Consider the following 23269-nt stretch of genomic DNA (forward strand, 5'->3'; position numbering starts at 1 on the left):
TGAAGAATAATGTTATTTTGAATAACATTAATAATATTTAAGTTAATACACTAGTAGGTATTTATATAAACGAACTTTAAACTTTAAATCAAATCTGTCTCCCAAGAATATTTCTTCATTGTTCCAATGCAATGCTGTTAATTTCAAATAACGGATGATACGATCCACATAAATTTATAATTTTCTAAATATTTATGGGAAATATCTATTATCAGATAATAATAAGTGGTATCAAAATAATCACGCTATTGGACCTTATACCGCTTAAAAGTGGCTCCCAATCCAGTTTTGACATAAATGAAGCAAATAAACACAAGATACAACTAGACAAGCCCTGGATCGGTTTAATGCTTGACAACATGACATAATTATTTCTATTTTTTGCGCACGATCTCGTCAGGTGTGTTGAGCGTCCAACACTAACTGGACAAACACTAGGTGGCGTTTGGCCACTTGCTTCGAAAAGCTGAGACAACAACGCCATTTCCCAAGATGTCGAAGGGGATCCAGGAACATCAAGTAGATGACGTACCACACAATCTGGCATTCCCCGCAGAATTTTGGAGAGCGATTTGGGAATGTCCCTCTATAAAGTGTAGATAGTGGATCAACTGTTAGCGTTTGACCATTAAACGCGTATAACGTATGCACAAGACTCCTGAATCTCAAGAAGAGATAGGATCACTTATATATTTGAGAAAATGTTAATATTTTTTTTGAAGAACAAAAAATCCATTCATCACCCACGAAGAGCAATTACACCCGCTAAAATCTATTGCAGATAATAAACTTTGAACGAAATTTCACATAGAAAAATTGATTTTTCTACGTATATTCAATTAGAATCGTAGAAAATGAATTCAGTTACTCTAATAAGTGAAGAAAATATAATTGTAAATTGTTCTGATCTGAGAAACTAGCACTGATAAAGGTGGTTTTAATTACGATAAGGAGTCGATTGCAAAATCATAAAGTAAATGACGATCACAATTACCGCAATTTTTTGTATTTCAAAGATTGGTATAGTCAAAATGATAATTAGTTACCTTTTGATTACTGTGGTGTCAGAATTGTACTTAACATCATCACATGAATACCGATAATTTTTAATTTCTTCATCTTTCATTTTCGACTTTACTGATGTTAGTTCAACGTTTTCAGATGATAGCGCATTATTAATAAATTTGTTTTGTATACCGTCAATTGGGTTCATATGATTTGTGGATATAGGATTGCTTTTTTCTGAAAAAATTGATTGGAATAGATTTTGTAACGAAAAGTTTATATAGAAACAACCAAAAGTTTCCTTTCCTGAATACATCTAGATATTCATGAACCGATGACATTTCTTAATGTAAGTCATTCTAGTTCTTTTATTCATTTATTATGAAAAGTAAGTTTTATGTATGTAATTGTTATAAATTTCTGTGCGCAAGGGTCTTTTGATACGACCGATATTATTGTGGTATCTACATTGTTATCAGATCAGTTATCAGATTATTTTTCATCTAATATTCTCTATACCTAAATGCCGTAATTTCGGAGTTATAACTACATTTACAGTATCTTCTCCAAAGTTACAATAAATATTGTATATTTAGATGTCTACGATTAAATAAACTCGTTCAATTGGAATATTCTTTAATAATTTATGTACTAATACAAATCTCGTAACAAAGTCTAGTGTGAGTAAGTTTGTGTAAAGTTTAATGAAACTGGTGCAGTTAAATATTTATCCAAATCATGGCGCAGAAAACCTACAACAACTGAAGACAAATCGTCATGTCGAAAAATAACGAATTTTAAAAAACATACATATTTGGATTTGGAAATATCCAAGCCAACTCAGGTATAATATTATTTTCCAATAAATCTACATAAGCCCGACCATTTAAGTTACCCTCAATGTAAAAGGAACTAATTATTTTGTGGCCTATTATTCCTATCCAGTATATACAATTATGCCGATTTACTTTTCCACTAATTCAAAATCTGGCCTCATCGCAAAACATAACGTTACTTGAAAAATTTGGATCGTTTTGATTGTAGCATTTTTCCATCATTAGGTCTGCACACGTCTATCAAAATCGTCATCTGACAAGTCTAGAACCAACGTTACTTTGTATGGAGATAATTTTCATTAGGGATGTTTGCGAAATAACAACTTCCCTGGATATTTGTTTAGTAGTGTGGATAGTCTTATAACAGGACACAAACATCTGAAGATTTGTTTTCAGCTGATGCAGTTTTTCTGCGCCCTGATTTGGATAAATCCTTCAATGAACCAGTTTCATTAAACTTTTTCACTAAATTCTACCTTATCATAATTGTTCGCACTTTTATTCTATTTATTAATTACATACTAACCTTTTTTCACTAGGTCAAATAAATCGAAAACGTTATTGATGATTAGTGGCTTGAAAATTCGTGGATATTTCGTACTTAGTCTATAATTACCAACCGAGTTATCATTTATCAAGGGAGGATCATGAATATTGGTATTCTCGTTATTCAACAGATTATGAGGAAAACCTTCCCATTTCTTCTTAACAGAATTCCAATATTCTTCTTTGTTTTTCTGCTTCAATTTAGCGGACACTGTTTGTTTAGTCCATGATGGATCATTTTCAGCAGCGTATTTTCCATCTAATTCTGAATGAAATGGAATCCAAATATTTAATTTAATAGCTACTATAAAACAGTGAATATTTATAACCATACTAAAAATCTCATTAATAATACTACTGGTCTTATATCATAATTATCTTTATTTCGGACTACATAGATAAGTAGGTGTATACTTAATTCAACAATAGTTTCATGTATATTATTAAACAAAATAATTTATTAAAGCATCCTTAACATAGAAAAATAACATTTTTTCACTTTCATAGTGAATTTAATTATTGAGAAGTTGTTATAATTTTCTATATCTTAATATCAATATCAAATGCGAATGTAGCCATAAATTCTCATCAATATATTTCAAGGATTGTTGAGGTAGAGGTATAGGTTAAGCGGGATATGTGACACAAGCGTTGAATATGAAATATATCATTCTATATGTACTATCTGGATCAATAAAGTCACAAAACATAAACAATATAGCGGATAGTGGTCAACAAAAATCCATTGAGAGGATTGGTCTGAGGAGAATATGATAAAAAATCATACAAAACCACGTCTGAAAGTGGCAGTTTTACAACGTATCAGAGAGTGCGTTTGAAAATCATCTTAAAGAAAAAAACAAAATAAGAAAATATTCAATATAAAGTTCAAGTTACGTTGCAGAAACGAACCTTCTTCAGTTTATTACTCATATAGGAACAATGATGCTTGATTTCATCAGAGATTCACTGCAAACTTATCATTTAGCTGTATAGAATAAAATGCCGTAACACTTTCAGTACAGTTGAAAAGAATGCTGGTTTGCACTGGCAGCAAAACATCCTTTAAAGAAAGAATTGAAATCTCACGTCAAATTTCAGTAGTAATCTCAAACTCACGCACGAAGAATAACAAGGAAATAAACGTCAATAGAATTAATTATTCTCCATAAAAAATCTACAACGTGCTGAAAGTGATCAAATTAAGAAGAAGCAAGCGAGCGGTCACTTATATCCGTTGTGTGACACTTTAATTACCTCCTTTCATAACATTTTATAACATTTCCATGGTTCTATGTTTGTATTTTGTACAGTTATTTATTGATGGACAAAATCTATTCACAGAGCTTGAACTTTATAAAAAAAGATGAAATATTCTCTGCTAATCTATAATCACCTCCGTCTTGTAGCAATAGAATGTGGCCTCTCTATGTTGTATTTGTGGAAACTCTTGAATTTGTGTACATCCAAGTAGTTCATTATTTATGAGTCAATACTATGAACTTAAGAAACAGGAAAATTGCGAAAGCTGCATTTAAAATAATAATATAGATGAATAAGTATAAATGAATAAGAATAGAATAAGTTCAACAAAAAGTGCTAACTGAAACTCAAAATATGAGACTTCAAGATTTAACGTCGAGAGATAGAAAAGATGTTTCGTCACTTCTTCCATTTTTTTGAGCATTTCAATGTTCAATAAAAAATTTTTTAACAAAGCTTAGTTATCCGTATATATATATATATATATATATATATATATATATATATATATATATATATATATATATATCAAAGTTTAAATTGCCATAAATAATCAAAAGACCTAGAAAGTTCTGTGAAAAATATATATAAATATATATTTGATTATTTATGACAATTTAAACTTCAAGGGATGAAGAGAGGAGCTTTAAATACAAGCAACGGTCAAATTTTACGAATTTCACCACTTTTGGCAAGAAATATGTACTTTGGAAATGTCAACAATGAACTGCGATTATTTTCAAAATGAAAATTACGCCTGCCTACAACATCACTATTTTTTCTGGGTATTTGAAAACAAAGTGTTTCTAATTACCCCGGCTTTTTCCAAACTTTGTATCACCGACTATGACTTAGTTAACTAATAAAAAGTAACATTTCGTCACCGATCTGTGCCCACAGTGGACGAATGAATATATAGGGTGATTCATTAAGAATGTCTAATCTCTGAACTGAAGATTCTAGACCTTAAAATATGATGATTCTGCTTAACATGCCGTATGCAAATATAGCTAGTTTCCGAAATATGGGATACAAAGAAAAAATCACTTCTCTTTCACAACTGCGACGGAAAATAGAAGAAGCTGCGGATGTAATTAAAAATAATAGACAAGGATTATTTGATATTAAGAGATCTTTACGAAAGCGGATCATAAAGTGTATTTAAGTAAATGGTTGGCATTTTCAGCATTTGCTTTGAAGTTTTTTATTTTTGTTTACAAATTTGTTATTGTTACATATTTAAGGAATAATAAAATCTTTTTATGAAAAAATTAATATTTATTGAACTTTTTAGAAGCAAATACTCGATAACCGATTGAGTTACACGAATCAAAGAAGAGTAACTTTCTTTGTAGAATTTAACGCTTTTTAATATTTTTTTATTATTTTAGTTGTAAGTTAGCATGAAAAAAGTTTACTTTGATTTAATTAACACAAAAAAGTTTAACTAGCGCCCTCTATTAGCAATGTTAAATTAGAGTGCAAATTAGGATTCCTCATGCCAAAAAACGTAAAATTGCCAATTTTCAAAGAGAAATTGTGAAAACATAAAAAATTATGCGAAAATCAAAATTTAAATTTAAACTTTGCACACCTCGTATCTCGGAAACTAGCAATATTTGCATAAGTCATGTTGAGCAGAATCATCATATTTTGAGGTCTAAAATCTACAGTTCAGGGATTGGACATTCTTAATGAATCACCCTGTATGCCTGAGAAGGCATATGAGTATTCCTAATGGTCTTTTAAAACCAAAGTTCTTTCCGACAAATATCTATCGTATTTGAGTAGGTACTGGAAATGAATGGACAATAGGTTATTAGTTCGGAAAGCTGAGACTGTTGACTAAAACGCGAACAATTCCTATCCACCATTCGATGATTTGGTAGACCCTCATTATGTAAATCTACTAATATTGCTCTATTGAATCTTATAATCACATTGCCACGCATGATTGCAAAGGAAAACAATCACTCAAACACTCTAAATCTGAATCATTTTGGTATCTAAAACTGTGGGAAAATTGCTTTTGTAAATAGTTTCAGTTGCCTAGCAAAGGTAAAACAAAATCATTGATAGAGTACCAATATATGATAAATTATAGGCAATTGTGGGGTATGATGTATACAAGCACTTTTGGAAATTTTAGCTCCTTAAGGGTAGATACTTCACGTTGAGATTCCGTTTATGTACACTATACATAACAATGGGCTCTTCTTTTGTGAACGCGTAGTCTGGAAAGACTTGATCAGTTATTTTAGAATCATGAAACAATTCTTATGATTAGCTGACATAAATTAATGATAAAATACCACAACATTCTGCTATCTAAGAGTAAACAATATTACCGTTGTTACGTTTAACAAGTGCAAGCTCATATGCCAACCGACATCCAGTATTTGAGAAACTATTTTTTGGATCAACTTTAACAGGATCGTCTGAAATATAAATGAACATTTAATTAACTGATCATCTGATATTAGAATAATATCAATCCAGAATCCAAAATCAATACTAGTGGAATTAATATATTTCCTGTTTCTTAGATTTTTTATGTTTTTGCTGATAGATGGTTTTGACTTTAGGTCTCTTTCAATTAAAAATCGATTTTATAGTCGCTGGTGGTTAACCAGAATAAGTACTAAAATATATTTTATTAAATTTTGAATATTAGATGAATAATAAACCATTGGTCTTGCGGTCTTTGACGTGTCCAAATTTTGTTATTTTGATAAAATTTCTAATTTATTTTTTCGTAAAATCGATCTACATAACTTAAGTATAATTTTTCAGTTTTTCAGTTTACGATAGCGTTTTGACTAGATATATACAGAAATTCAAGTCTGACGTTCTTGTTCTTGACGCAACTGTGTGTCAGACAGTCCTCAACAAACTTATAACAACAAATTTTTTATACAAGGTATAAAAAAAATTAAACGTCAAAATTTTTATCTTTTATTCCTCATTCAAATAGAATTGGCTTGGCACGTGAATACTTGACCAAAATTTTGCCAGATCAAGATTAAGTACGTTCTTCTTTTCTACTTGTTAAACGCGAGGTTTTTATTTTTTAGTCTATTAATTTTTTTATAACTTTACAATTTTCGAAGCATATTTGACGAACGATTTCTACAAAAGTATTATTTTATCTTTATATTAAAAACGAAAAGATGAATTTTGTAAGATTTTTTGCAAAATTCTATCTTAACATTGTGAGAAATAATTTTGCAAAGGTTAAAAAAGTTTTCTGCAATATTTAGGTCTCAGTTAACAAATCTTTTTATATCATAATAAGAAACAAATATCGTATGATAGTAAAAGGAGCAAAGCATCATTTATTTTTTTTTCAAGATTTATGGTCTTGAAAATTTTATGTTAGTTTAATTAATTAATGTATTTTTTTACCTTAATTGTATTTGCTACTATATAATTCTAGTTTTTTTAGGTAATTTTTAAAAACATATATTTGATTTGAAATGAAAGAAAATCCTGTTAACTTGAATTATTTCTATTTTAATGTTACAGTAACTATTTCACGAAAAATTCATTGACAGTTTCGTAAGAACAAAATAAACCTTTCACAGGATTTTTTATAATTTAGAATAGAATTTTCTGACAGCGTCGATGCTTTGATGTGACCTTACTGAGGCTTGTAGCGGGAATTTACGAAAACGAGCGTAATATTGATGTCCAAGACAGCGCGGAGCACTCGAAAGTTAAATTTTCAAAGCAAGAATAAAAAAAAATACTTTTTTCGCCTCTTTTACGAAAGAGTAAACAAATTACCAACATATAATTAATTTTATTAAAATAAAAGAAAGTACAATAGAACAAGTAACAAAGAAAATGTTAAATTTTAAATTCTTAATTGATAATAGATATAACTTTTATTTTGAATTAATCATCAATCTCATCTTCTGAATAATTACCGCGATTATTGAATGACAAATCTTCATCATCTGGGATAGTTTCGTCTTTATTATGCTGCAAAATTTGTTCGACCGTCAGTGGCATTGCATCACCTTCGAACCACTTTAGTTCATATGCATTGCCAGCATCATTTAATTGCCAACCACATTCCAAAGGATCAAGTCGAATACACTGAGGATCTGTAGCATTTTGCCACATAGAATTGACGAAAACTGTGCGTAATATTTTTTGCTCCAAACTTCTCCAACAAGGTGGAATCAAAAGAGTCAAAATTATAAATATTTTTAAAAATTTCTCTTTGGTTATTACTTTTATTATCGTAGAATTTGTAGAACAACTCAAGTCTCGCTAAGTTAACGAATTTACATTTTTTTACACCGTATAACTCATTTGTGTATTGCTGAATTATTTCAACTTTTTCTTGGTCGTGAATAATAAGTGGATTATTTAATGAAGCAAATACAAGCTGATACTGATTATTTTTATTTAATATATCAAAAGGTTTCTTTTTGCCTTTTCTGAAAAATGCAGCTGTATAATCACTACCAGTAAAAGCATGAAAACCTGGCAATGCTTTACATAAATTTTCTCCCAAGTGATTTGCTAATTTAGAACAGTTAACAATGTTTATCTCTTTATTTTTTAGACTAAAATCACTTAACCAAATTTCGTATTGGCTTTAACCAATATTTTTTATTGCTTTTTCAATTTTTTTATATGAAAAATGATTCTGGTATCAGTCTCTTCATGAAAACACTCATAGTCTACCTCTTCTTTTTTTCTTACAGAACGACCATCAGATGTGAATGAGAAACATTTTTCATCGACTGTCATATAAACTGTTTTGTTGCCAATAATACTTGAATAGGTTTCAATTTCCCAATCAGTAGATAAAAATTTAATTAAAGCTTCCTTGAATTTTTTGTTCTTCAGAATTTTTGAAAAATCATTAGGCCGTTTCTGTGATGGACCAGAAATTGTATAAGGAATATCTGTTTCTTCTCTGTTATGTCTTTCATTGTCTTTTATTGAACGATTATAAAGTATTGATCAAATATAATATGAACTTCAGGTGATTTTGTGTTACAAATTCTCGTCAGAATTAATTCTGAAATTTTTCCAAATGTATGGGGCATTGATACTGTAAGAACATGGGCAGATAAAATCCGTCGATCAAATACACATCATAATTACCAGTCATTTCGGAAAATTCAATTTGAGATTTTAACTTTTGAGCGAGAGTAGATTTATCAGTTTTCATTATTTCTCCAGTGTATTGACAAAGAGATGGAGGTGCAGGTGCTAATGGATAAGTCAAACATTTCGTCATGTTAATTTTTTCTTTAAGGGCAATAGAAAGAAGTTTACCAAATATATCACGTTCCATTTTTATTTTCATATCTTTTCCTCCACTTTTTTGTTTATTTTTCAAACAATTAGATGCAAAATTTAATATTTCATTTCGTTTAATAGCCTGCCCAAAGCATTTTTCATCAGCGTTACAGTCTTCAATAAATTTAATTTTCTGCTTTTCACCGACAGTATTTACATTCAAGAGAAAATCACAAATTTCTATCTAATTAAATAAAGGATTTTTATCAAGTGTAGGATCGAAGGAATTCATGTGTTGCTTTATTGATTCTACAATTGCACTCAAGGCTCTTTTTCTTGTAACTCATGTGCAACATCATCTTTACGTGTAATCTGTAGTTCCTCCATCACTTTGGAAATAATTTTGGTGCGTATACTATGACTAAGTGCCCAACGCTGTCTAGCTGATACAGAATTTGTAAAATTAATGATACCAGTCATTGAATTAACGGCATCAGCATTAATAGTTTGCTCTAGAGTAATATCAACTTGTCCTCTTGATAAGTTTCTTTGAGTCCGTTTTACGCCAAATGCTCCTCGTTTAAATTCTTGTAATAATTTTGGATTGTTTTCTTTCATTTCCAATAAATTACTATGATATTTTACTGTCCATGTTGCGTGATTAGATTGATTAAATATAAAAAACAAATTGGTAAAATTATATAAAGAATAAACAATACGAAATCACTAGTTCGAATACTACGTTCAAACTTAAGATATATTGTACGTATTGCATATAATATTTTGCGGTATTACCATGTTCACCCGCTAATGTTAACTTGAGAAATTCTTTGTGCATTTGTGTTGAGTTATTTTGAATGAATTGTAATTCATCTACAATCTTTTCATCGAATAAAATATTCTCGTGTTCATTTAAAAACTCTTTAAAATGTAATGCTTGGAGAGCTCTTGATAGCAAGACATCTATCCTTTTACAACGGTTGAAATGTTTTCCTTCTATAAATCCAGTAACAGAGCCTTCAGCTAAAATTTCTGCTTGTGTTAAAATATCAATTAAACCACAACCATCGATGTATTTGCCAAGATCTTTAAAAAATGCCATTTCAATATGAAAGCCACCCAAAGGTCTTACAATTAAATCCAACCCACATAGGCGTAACAGGCACATGACTCAAAGAAATTGTCCATATTAAATTTCTTAAATTGGCATTCAGTAGAGTTTGTGAACATTCTTCGGAAACTTTTTGAATATCATTAAGAGATATCAATGATGTTTTTTTGATAAACTTTTTATAATAGGGTTGGACTTCTCTAATAATACCATCGAATTTTCGTCGCTTCTTTGGTATTTCTTCAGTACTTATTTCACGTTCTCCATTATTAACGTATATAGTAGATTCAGTAGATTCTAAAGAATCACTTAATTATAAATTGATAAATTATTCCTACTGTATCGTGAAGAGTACCTTTACCATTCAAAGTATCCACATAACGATCGTTGTTATCAAATGCAACATTTGTACTGAGATTATTACAACATTGTATATTTGAAGGTATCAACGTATTCGTTTCATATGATGTAAACGTTAATTCTGTTTCTAATTCTCCTGCAGTTGTGTATGATATGGTATGTCCAAGTTTATTCAAAATAGTCAATATTTTTCGGCTGCTTGTTAATGATTTGATTGTTAAGCCCAGCTTGAGTTGCTTTGGTGGTTTTATCCTTCCTTTTGACACAATAAAGATAATATCTTCACATAGTGATTTTATCCTCACATCATCATCATTAGTGTTTTGTCTTCTTATGTCGGGTCCTTCAACAAGTGCGCTAATAAAATCATATAATATTTCAGGAATATCACATTCTCCTGAAAACATGTCATCTGTAGTTAATTTATTTGGAAGTTTTTTACCAGGCAAAGATTTTATACTATTACGTAATTCGTATGCTGTATCACGTAATCGATATTTTTCTGAATTATTTTTTACTGCTCATGAATGGATTAAATTATATATATCAATGTTATATTTTATATTTATTGGTAAAGCTTCAATAATAATCTTCTCTCCATAAGATTTTAAAATTTTATCTTCCAAATAACTAGATTTGTATGGGTCAAATTTAATATCATCGAAATTTTTGTCTGCTATTTTAATAAATAGTGCTGTGTAAAATTTAAATATGTCAGAGAAATAAAATACTTTTTCCTGGTTAATTATTTCCTTTTCAATATATTCCGAAATAGCTTCAAATGCGTCTTTATATATTTCTCTAACTTTGTGCCAGTTTGTTTCTTCAGTTAAAATATCTAACATTTTTTTGTATTATTTTTAGTATTTTAATCTACAAATTGCATGATAGAAAAATACTGAACGATTGTTGAGCTTCTCCAATAATTCAAAGTCATCCAACCCATTTGCATGAAATTTGATATTATTTAATAGCTTCTCGGTCGTACATACTGATAAATTTTGTCTATTACTTCCTACTCTTTTTGTTTGTGAAGAACAAAAAATACAGACATCAGTTGAATTATCACTTTGTTCTATTTCAGGTTCTAATGTATTAGATGATGTATTTTGCTCCGGCTAAAATTTTTAACGATTATTCAAATACTTTATATTTTTGAACTGTTAAAATTTTATCTATTCACGAACTGAAAAAAGATAATTATAAATTTAATTTACCAATTGATTTATAGTATTGTCAACATTTTCATCTGATTGTGATAATGGTAGTATTTTAGATGAACCAGCAGAATCGGTAACAACGTCAGTTAAATTGGAAGAAGTATTTAGTTCAGCCTAGGAATATTAAATGCACTTAAATAAATCGTGGAATGATCAAGACAGTATATACTTACATTAACAAATTTATCTTTATTTGTATTGTCTTTTTGTGAAGATTTATTATATTCCTCAACAACAGATTTTTTTACAGCAACTAGATTACGGTAACATTTCAAATGATAACCTGCAGATGTTTGTAATTCAGGTATTAATATTAAATCGCCGTACTTGAAATGATTCTGTTTTGTTATTTCAATAAATAAACATCTTTGAAATGTGTCAGCATTAAACGATAATACTTTCTCCTTGTTAGTAGTGAGATTACAGATAAAGCATTTCATTTTCTTAATTTAATAACTGGTTATTTAGCTAGATAGACGTTTCTTAGAAACACGCACGTCACATTTTGACAAATTAAACAGGTTAAATGGTTGAATGAAGTCAGTTACGTTAAAAACAAAAAAACCTCGCGTTTAACAAGTAGGAGAGAAGAACTTACTTAATCTTGGTCTGGCAAAATTTTGGTCAAGTATTCACGTGCCAGACCAATTCTATTTGAAAGAGGAATAAAAGATAAAAATTTTGACGTTTAATTTTTTTATACCTTGTATAGAAAAAAAACTGAAAAATTATACTTAAGTTATGTAGATCGATTTTACGAAAAAATAAATTAGAAATTTTATCAAAATAACAAAATTTGGACACGTCAAAGACCGCCAGACCAATCATCTGATATTCAAAATTTAATAAAATATATTTTAGTACTTATTCTGGTTAACCACCCTTTCACGGCGGTCGCCGCTTAGACTATTGTATAAACTGTTATTGTAACGAAGAAATCGTGTTTGTGTGTACTAATCGACGGGCCTGGCATTTTTCGGGAAAATCAAATTTGAATTATAGAATTTATTTCGAATTACAGATTTCTTTTGTCTATATAACCTTGATTTTCCAATGTGATCTCAACCATCTGGTGCATTGGCAAGATGTGAATGATTATACTATCCAATTGAGAAAAAATCCCAGCGATTATGGAACATATTTATTGAACAGGTCATTAAAAAACATGATTGTCCTTTTGGAATTAGCTTACTTAGATGACTATGAATTTGAACGCATAATCCGCATTTTTCATTTTAATCAATTAAGGGCAAAATCACAGACAATTCATTCTTTCAGTTGAGCACTAACACTCACTATTACACTGTCTGATCTGTCTTTCAATAATTAAGTTATCGTCTTCAGAGACTGAAGGTGAACAGTTTATCTGCAGTCTCTCCAAAAATTCCAACTTAGTGTAGATGTGTAGATAGATAGATAGAATAGTCTTAAGGAATTTCAACAGAGAGCTAAGGGCAATGCCAAATAATAAGAACAAATAATATTTTATATCATTAATAACACATTAATATTATTGTTTAATTGAAATGTGTTTTGTATACTTTCCATTGGTCATAAATTTTTTCGTGTATCATTTATTTAGAAAATCTTATCTACTAAATAGTCAAAACTGAATATATTCTCTATTACCTTGTTTATTTTTTGAAGTACTGCCTTTCATTCTTTCTTTTTTCAATTTATTTGGTTTTTCTTTGGATTCTGAGCCATGAATCCCATATATATCATTCAGTTTTATTGGGAATAAAATTTCTGTATTCTGAGGTAATTTTTCAGTAGATAGTTTTTTGGACACTTTCGTTTTATTGGGACATTCCATCTTATTTGGAGGTACTTTTTCATGGTTATAAACTTGAAGACATTTACCTATCAAATCGTAATCTTTTTCCTTCCAAGGGATTTTTCGGTAATTTCCTTCGCTATTTTTTTGGCAATCAAAATATCTAGGTTTTTCTTGTGAGATACAATACACTTTCGATATACCGCTCTTCCTTTTTTCACTAGATGTTTCAAATAATGATTTTGTAGAATATTCCCTAGATTCAAAAGTAATTAGCAATCAGCTAATTTATTTTTTAAATTGAGACGATATTCGATTTAATTGAAATAAAAAATAAAATTTTGTGTACGTCTATAGTAATAATAATTACTTTATGGCTATAAACTCAATTTTTCGATTTTTATTGAAGTCCATTTCCAATCAAAAAATATGGAGAAGGTTCATTCACTTCTTTAAATAAATTTTAAAAAGGCATTTATTGTTGTGAATAACGCAACTATCACAAAAGGGCTCAACACCAAACAGCAACTGACAACTTTTACCGTCAAGATAACTTTTATGAATGAGTGCCTCTGGCTACTCTAAACAAATCAATATAGCGCTAATTTTTTTTTATTTTATTGTTAAGGATAAGAGTATAGCCACGAAAAACTGTAAAATTTCACGTGAAACTTGAAAAAAAACGCAAATGAAACAATTTATTGAAAGAATTGTATAGCAATGAATGTTTATCGCACGCGGATGTTTTTGAGTGAGCTTTTTCCAGATGAAGACGACCTACTTAAACCTACCTAACGGATACCCTTGCACGTCAAAAACCGATAACAATATCTGGTCGTCGGGGAAGTATCTTGTGACTGGAAAGAATATAGGAATTGAACAAGAGTTCAAAGGGCAAATTGATATGGCAAGTTAACATGCAAAAATTTTGTGGTCATTCCGCATTTTCTGTTGAGAGATATTTAGCTAATTTCATCATCCCAGTGATAGACCATTTGCCTGTTTCGAATGGGTAAAATTTACATTGAGAGGAATGCGATTTGAACCCTTGAATCTGTCAAAGAGAAAGCGATGCGCGTCCTGAGAGAACTGACTAAAAAACTTCTCACCCATTTGGAAATAATTGAAGGTTCGAGTTTCAGATCTCGCATCCCTACTCACATGTGAATCTGAATCTAAATTAAGAACCAATATGGTTTGCTAATTATTGTCATGCACTTGTATGAATTTAAGCGTACCTTTTTTTATTCTACCATATATGCAGTGGTAGAGATATTGCTCCTAAATATTGCGATGGATGTATATCCTTATTGAAAGGGCACTAAGGACCCTTGAAGTAATCACTTGGCAAAAAAAAATACAAATAGCTTTCGATGAGATAAATTGATAAGTACCACAAAGAATTGAAAGTACACTGTATCAGAAAATATCTTATGATATACTAATGCTTCCAAAACCGCAATTGGAACAGGAATAGTAGTATATGGACTAAGAATCAAATACTACCGACGTACCCCAGCACTTTTAAAGAAGTTTCGGGCCATTCAGAAGCTCTACACAATTCAATATGTATCAGAACCATCGTAAAATATGTGTCACTTTTATCTGAGGGCGAAGTGGGTATAATAGCGATCATCTGTTGAAATATCAAGTCGAAGTTTGTAATGGAATGTCTAGAAACAAAGTCTTTCAAATATGGGTGTCAGCACACAGTAAATAAGAAATCCAAAAGTTTACGAAGGTCACCCATCATTCTGTTTTTCAGAAGGTGATTACTTTTAAACAAAACTGAAGAAAATAAAAATCCTCAATCGGGTATTAGTTAAGACTGATGTATTTATAATGTAGAAGAATTGAAACAAATACCAAATAGAATAAGATATCGTAACAGAGCAATACTTTAAGTTGTAGTAAATTAAAGGGTTTGATAAATAAAATACAGAAATATGAATTATACAAAACAGCAAATTTCACGTCTGATAAGGACCGATCGATTTAGAAAAAAAAGATAATCTGATCAACATATTTTAAATCTATCGAATATCATCCACCATTTCTTATATCGATAGATACAAGAAAATATTAACCTTTAAAAGAAATTAATGTGTGAAGCTGATAATGATACTAGGTAACATAAATCAACATAAACTACAAATACCTACCGATATTTTCTCATTTTCGTGGGTTTTGGTATTTCTAAGATAGATAAGAAACAATCTCCATCCAATTGTTGTAATTTTCTCTTTGTTGGAACATCTGATCGAAGTGTAGATGATGACCTATCGAAATTTCTCAATATTTTTATAACGGGTCTCAGTCTTCCCTTGCTAGATAAACAACAGCTACCTACAAAAATCTACAATTGTCCTCAACTCGAACATCGGTTTCCATGAGTTTAAAGAAACCCATTAGTTGAATGTGTATTTTGCAGTGAGTATTAACGATAAATTATCATAAAATGTAGATCCACTAACGACGGATAGATCATAGTAAAGTTACTGGAAATCGGACACCAGACGTACACATAAGAGAACGTCTGGTATGGGGTGAGCAACAATTACGGGTCTATTTGAATGAAATATTCGTTGAAATATGTGTTTGCAGGAGGAATTTTAACGAATGAATATCGAATTTACAATGAACATTACATAATGAGGTGGAATAGTTTTCGGGACTCATGCGCCAATTTCTCCTGGACTAGTACAATTATGACTATAAAATTGAATTAAAAACTCTGTTGACCTTATGAATGCATTATAATTGTACATAGTTACCTGTTTCAAGATTCTTCCCAATCATAATCTTTTGAGGTTCCATAGAACTTTCATTCGCCCTAATATTATTGCAGATAGTTGACATTCTGAAAAAGTCTAAGAAATTTCCGCATCCCTTAGTAGGAGTATTGTATGTTTGAACTCTGGGCATAAATATATTTTTCCATGACTCTATGTTTCTTGTGAATAGAGCACAAACATTTTTCGTTTGTGTGCATACTGTTTTAAGCTTTTTAAGGGCTTGAGATGAAATCTGCAAGAATTTCATTTGAGATAAATTTATTGATGTTCTAAATTAGTAATTCCACTATTGAAATTTAAATAGAAACAACATTGCAAATTGTGAGTTGATGTGTCGAGTGCAATCGTCTACATATCTAGATACAGATAGGTGAACAAACATTAAAAAGAAGTAGAGTATAGTATACTGGAGAGATTTAAACTGAGAGATAAATAGCAAAGACGAATAATGACGAACAAAGGATGATCCCGTGTAAAATTTTAGATAGAAAACGTGAATGTATTTAATAAATTATTATTATACAGGTTTATATCGAATGAAGATATTAAGAGTGAATTTTATGTATGGAACGCTCTTATTATCTCGGAAACCACTTGTGCGATTTTTATAATTTTTTTTAGGGTTTTATGATACGGTAGGTGCTATGGTGATATCTACATTGTTGTCAAATCTTTCCTTTTTCCGGGAAAATAATGAACTTTGTTATTTCAAATAGATTACCCTCTATATTCTTTGCTTTTCGAAATCTCTATAAATACTGATTATTACTCATGTAACGTTTACTATAACTGAATGCCATAATTTCGGAGTTATAGCTACATTTGTGTTAACTCTGCCGAAGTTAAAATAATACATTTAGGTGGCTATGACTGCTACAATAACAAATTTAACGTTTCGGTAAATTATTATTGTTGAAGTTTATTGAAAGTCACAATGGATTGTTTATGTGAAAAAGGACGAATTGATAATTTGGAAAATTTAAAAAAACGTGTAATATTTTTAATAATTTATATCCTAACCGAAATTCGAACAAGATAGTAAATAAGTAAGAAAGTTTAACGAAATTGGTCCAGTAAAAGATTTATTCAAATCAAGGCGCAGAAAAACTATATCAGCTGAAAACAAATGTTCAAATGTTTGTGTCCTGTTATAAAACGATCCACACTATTTCGCAAACATCCGTAATAAAAATTTTACGTGATAATAAATTTAGGTTCAAGAGTTGTCAGATGACAATTCGGAGAGACTTGAAGAGTTTGAGGCATAATGATGGAAAAATGTTACAATCAAAACGATCCAAATTTGTTAAGTAGTGTTATGCCATTTTTCGTATTAATGGAAAAGTCAATTGGCATAATTGTAGATACTGATCATGTAACAATCCCGAAAAACTGAATATATGGGCTGGAATAATAGGCGATAAAATAATTGGTCCTTTTTTCATTGATAGTAATTTAAATGGTCCAGCATATTTAGATTTATTGGAAAATAGTATTATACTTGAGTTGGCTTGGATATTTCCAAAGGCAAGTTAGTATTTTCAATTACATTTAAAAAAAAACCTTATTAGAAATGTTCAAACAATAACAATATCACAAACGACAAATATTGGCTACATCAAGATGGTGCCCCACCTCACTATGCGTATGTGGTGAGGTAATACCTGAATAATGTGTTTGCGATCACCCGACATGAATCCTTTAAACTATTTCCTGTGGGGTCACTTAAAAAGCATCGTTTATATCTTATACAAAACCTGCCAATATTCAGGAATTAGAAGATAGGAATACCACAGAGATAAGAAGAATTGAGCATACAGGGATGCTGCAAAATGTATTGCAAAGTTTTAAAAATTGCATTGTTGTATTAAAGTTAATGGACAAGATTTTGAGCACCTGCTGTAATTGCCTTTTCTGTATATTTTCTAAAATTTGTAATTTTTCTACCTCACAAATGTGGATCTACTTCTAACATGACACAAACATTTAAAGATCTGTCTTCAGTTGTTGTAGGTTTTCTGCGTAATAATTTGGATAAATATTTTAGTATACCAGTTTTGTTAAACTTTTTACTAACTTACTGACACTAGACCTTGTTACGAGATTTGTATTAGCACATAAATTATTGAAGAATAATCAAATGTAGCTATAACTCGGAAATAATAGCATTAAGGTATAGAGAATATTAAATAAAAAATAATCAGAATTTCCTACGGTTTTCTAAGAACACAAAATATATAGGGTGATCTATTTGAAATAACACAGTTCATTATTTTTCCTGAAAAAGAAAAAATCTGACGACAATGTAGAAACTACCATAATACCGGCCGTATCACAAGACCCTTGCGAACAAAAATTTATAAAAATCGTACAAGCCGTTTCCGTAATAATTGAGGCGTACCATATATGTATAGTAGGACCAGTGGAAGTTCTACGATTAATATTACACATGTTTTCTATATCAATAAAAATCAAACATGATAGCCTATGATCGATTGTCTTGAGCTTTGCTTACTGTGTCGTTTTTAACGAATTTTTGCACTGGATCTGTATTTATTATTAAAATCAGTATGTGATAAGTAGAAATTTATTATATCGTCAACTTGTAAACTTTTTATAATACCTACAATGATGTGAAGATTACAATGACAACTGCGCTGAAAATATGTGAAAAAACGATATGTTCTGTTAAAAAAAAGGAACGAAAATAATACAAGTTTCCCAACACCACTAAAAACAGATCTATCCCAAAATTGCACTACGGAAAACCTTATATAACATAGATGGACAAAGTAAGTAAATAAATATGTGAAACAATCATACAATGTCGTCCTATGTCCTTAACCATTAGATTAAAGTCAGCTGACACTTCAAATAAACTTAAGGAAGTATAAGTTGCTCATAGTATGGAATCTGGTAATTTAATATGAGTGTAATTATACAGATTGGGTAGTTTTAAACTTGGGGAAAGGCGAATGGAAGAATAAGCAAATTGTGTTATTGAAACATTTGGGATTGAAATATAATGATTTCTTTGAAAAATAAGAGAAAATTGTGATAGTGTCTTTTCATAAATTATATTTGTTGATAAAACATGGATATATGCCAAAGGAAACAAATCAAGTTCTTGGCATGACAATAATATCAAAATTGTACGTAAACCAGGAGTTTGCGACGGTAAACGTGTAAAAAAATTTAAGCTTCTAGATTCAAAAAGAACTGTTACAAAGAGGTTTGGGGATGTTACGAATTACCATCATTTAAATAAACGAATGAAATACATGAATTTTGTTCGCGTAGTTACCGTAAATAGATCTCAATGTGATGTTTCGTAAAATACCTTTTATCACGCGAAAGTATAATCAGATGTTGTTGATTTCCTTTGAATATTATGAGTGAAATTATGACTATTCATCATGAATTGATTGACATTGCTGTCAACATGATATTTGAGGAATAAAGTGATCAATATACTGAAGGTGTTTTGGATATCTTAATGAGTAGCATTGAGTCTGTAAAAACCTTTAAGATAGGTATATACGGATACTTTGGATGGACGGTTCAGCTTTTAATCAAGTCCATTTTTCTATAGTCGATAAACTTATTAATATAGAATACAACATAACATTTCTCAATCAAGAATAAAAAATATTGAGAAAATCAGTTTTTCCTGTCATATATATGTTCTCTTTTATCATGGGTAATTAGTTTGGTGTCATAATTATTCGGAAGCATTAAAATTTATATGAACAATGTAACAATTTGATTTTATAAAAAAAATTTTGAATAATATCTGATTAAAACTTACCGATATGATTGGTATAGGAATAAACAGGTTCAACAGTTTAAACATTTCACAAAAATTTTGATTACTCTAAAACACAATTTTCACGCTGACTTACGGAATGACAGAACCAAAATTTTTGTTTCCAATAATTTGATGTTTACAATCAAGACATTTTTTAATGTCAGTCATCATATCAAAATTATCTGTCGTCGGTCCCTTATATCTGTTTCATATTGCACAATATTTTTGTAATGAATTCAGTGTTGAAGAATGTGTGTAAACTCAAAGTACCAGTAAGTTTATTTGAAATATATATAAAATTCATTTCTAAATGTATCCCCACAAATAAATTGATACGGAGAAGCGACAATGTCACATAATTTTAAATATTTTAAATAAATTTATACATTCCGTGTTTTTATAATGATTTATAATTATATTCTGAAAGATACATTATTATATTTGAATATTTTGGGGTATTGTATATATATTTTCGAAATATACACTTTGCCAAGATTATAAGAAATATAATGAAAGATTAATATTAATCGCTTTCAAAGTTAAGTATACCATTCAAATATGCGCCATTTATTGCTAAGCCCTTCTGGTATTCCCATAATAGAACCATTTTACATATAATTTTGCTATAATTCCAGTAAGCTGTGCCCTCACGTGTCAGAAACATATCGTATCGATACCCCCACTTTGTCGAGTTAGCGCATTTGAATCATATTCGTTTAAATATGTTTTCTTTTTCTTATTCATGCTTCACTTGGCTACAAATCTAGCTGTTATGAAAAGTAACCTAAATTTTTTCAGTATTTCAGAAATTTGTACTATTTATCTTACTAGACGTGAACAATATAGCAGTTGTAAATGAGTATTGATGATTTAATTGTGTGGGAATGATGAGTGAGGTGAGGAAATGATGATTTTATGTAATCGTATTATTTATTTTTTTATTTTTTTTTTATTTTTTTTTTATTTCAGTTTAATGTGCCTCGACAGCGCTGGTAATTGACACACAAAAACAATCATAAGTTAAATACAGGTCTGTTACAAAATCTATTACAATGCATAAATTAAATTATATTTTCTTATACAGCTTGGTGGCTTTAAGAAACTGCACGATTTTCCTTATTTCCGTCGGGCAGTTAAGTGTCTCCTTGAGGTTGGTTTTCATATCAATTTGTTGATATGCGGTAGAATATTCTCTGCAGTCGGTGAGGATGTGTTTAACAGTCACAGGAACTTGACAAGTTCGGCAGACAGGACGACATCAAATAGTCGTGAGTAATTTTCGCGTGTTTGATCCGAAGTCTTCTTATTATCACAGCTTCTCTCCTATTCAAAAAGTTTAGGGAAATGTGAGAAGTAGATGGATGGATTTGATGTAGTGCTGTAGTACTCTTGCTCCATGTATCGTGCCAAGATTTTTTAATGAGGTGTTTGAAGTTAATCTTCAGATCATTGACCAACTGAACTGGGATTTGATTCTTTGTGGCTTCCTTGGCATGGCGATCGGCACATTCGTTTCCAGCAATTCCAGTGTGCGATGGAAGCTAGATGAGAGGGACTGTTATATTAAGAGCGATGGTCGGTGAATATGGTTGTGATTGACTGTATGGATGAAAGAGAGTCAGTACATATGGCGATATGTTTATGGGGGGGGGGGGGGGAGAAATATATTTGAAAGCTTGAAGGATACTGTATATTTCACCAGTGTAAACACTACACGTCGAGGGTAAGCGACAAGAACTTATGAGTTCGTGGTTTGCAGTGACTGCGCAACCGACACCGGATTCAGCTTTGGAGGCATCCGTATAGAGAATTAGGTCGAAGGATTTTTTATGCAGATTTTCCAAGAATGCTTTCTCTACAAGAACGCTTGGGGATTCGTGTTTATTGTAGATGGTTAGTGAGGTATCCACGATGGGAATATTTTTTATCCAAGTGGGAGAAGAAGGCAAAGAAAGTGGAAAGGTCAACGAGAGGTTGGTATTTTGGAGTGGAGGTGCGAGCAATTGAGGGATTGAATTTACAGCTGCTCGTGAGTTGATATGTACGGAAGTGGTGGTAAGTAGAGAATGGACAGGATTAGAAGGATTGGAAGATACTTTAGCAGCATATGACAGGGGAAGAGATTGTCGTCTTAAGTATAGTGGTGACTCATTAGCTTCAACATTGACACTAGTGGCGGAGCTTGAGCGAAAGGCACCAAGGCAAAGACGAAGAGCGGTGTTGTGTAGAGAGTTCAACGAGTCAGTTTTAGACTTGAAAGCCGACATATAGATAAAACAACCATAGTCAAGCTTTGAGCGTATGAGAGCTCTGTAAACTCTTAGCAGTTTCATTGGAGCCCCATTGAAGGTGGCTGAGGGTTTTAATTATGTCCAGCCTCTTTAGGCAAATGCCTTTTACATCATGAATATGGTGATTCCAGTTGAGTCGAGAATGAAAAGTCATACCAAGGATTTTGCACTGATTCACAATAGGTAGAGGGGAGTTATCAAAGAAAATTTGAGGTGAGTGAATAGATGTTCTTCGAGAGAATTTTATCAGCATGGATTTGTTTTGGGAAAATGATAATCCTAGGTACGGGGATTTCTCAAGTAGTAGATTTATTGCGTTTTGTAGCAGTTGGCATGTAGAGGGGATGTATTTGCCATGGCAATAAATGATTAGGTCATCAGCGTATTGGACATATTTTATGGGAGATGGTGAGTTGTCACATAGCTCATTTATTGTGAGGATCAATAAAGTAGAGCTTAATACTGAACCTTGAGGGATGCCAGTATTTTGTGGATGAGGAAGGGAGAGCTTACCGTTTGCGGAAATCCTGAAAATTCTATCAGTTAGGAAATTATGGATGAATGATAATATGTTACCATGTAGATTGTATTGAGTAACTTTATTCAGTATTGCCCTTCTGCATATGAAGTCAAAAGCGCCTTCAATGTCGAGAATAGTTGTAATGACGTCCTGATGGTTATTTAATGCAGAGGAGATATTTGTTTGCAAGAGAACAAGGTTGTCGTATGTCGATCGATTACGTCGAAAACCCGATTGTGCGTCGGGAATAAGTTTATATTTTTCAAGGAACCATTGGAGTCTTCTATTGATTATTTTTTCAAGGAGTTTGCAAGTAGTGCAAGTGAGTGAGGTTGGACGGAAAGACTTAGGGGATGATGTGGATTTATCTGCTTTTTTAATTGGAATGATTATAGAGTTGCGCCATGCATCAGGGAACTGGTGAGTATTCCAAATAATGTTATAGATGTCAAAGAGCTTAGAGAGGGACGAGTCA

General features: G+C 30.9%; 2 protein-coding genes across 4 annotated transcripts in view; one reads left to right on the forward strand and one right to left on the reverse strand.

Moving 5' to 3' along the window:
• LOC130447781 (alpha-tocopherol transfer protein-like) overlaps positions 1–23269 on the reverse strand; it is a 113105-nt gene that overhangs the window by 13843 nt on the left and 75993 nt on the right. The gene's annotated exons all lie outside the window — the stretch shown is intronic.
• Positions 20636–23269, forward strand: part of LOC130447779 (uncharacterized) — a 29074-nt gene continuing 26440 nt past the window's right edge. For 2 of the 3 annotated variants that reach the window (XM_056784784.1, XM_056784785.1), the window contains exon 1: positions 20636–20879. In XM_056784784.1, the coding sequence (XP_056640762.1) occupies positions 20868–20879 (12 nt within the window). In that variant the 5' untranslated portion in view covers positions 20636–20867. The remainder of the gene's footprint in view (positions 20880–23269) is intronic. The other variant, XM_056784786.1, reaches the window with a different exon arrangement.

The sequence above is a fragment of the Diorhabda sublineata genome, chromosome 8 (assembly GCF_026230105.1).
Source record: "Diorhabda sublineata isolate icDioSubl1.1 chromosome 8, icDioSubl1.1, whole genome shotgun sequence".
In the NCBI taxonomy this organism is placed as follows: domain Eukaryota; kingdom Metazoa; phylum Arthropoda; class Insecta; order Coleoptera; family Chrysomelidae; genus Diorhabda; species Diorhabda sublineata.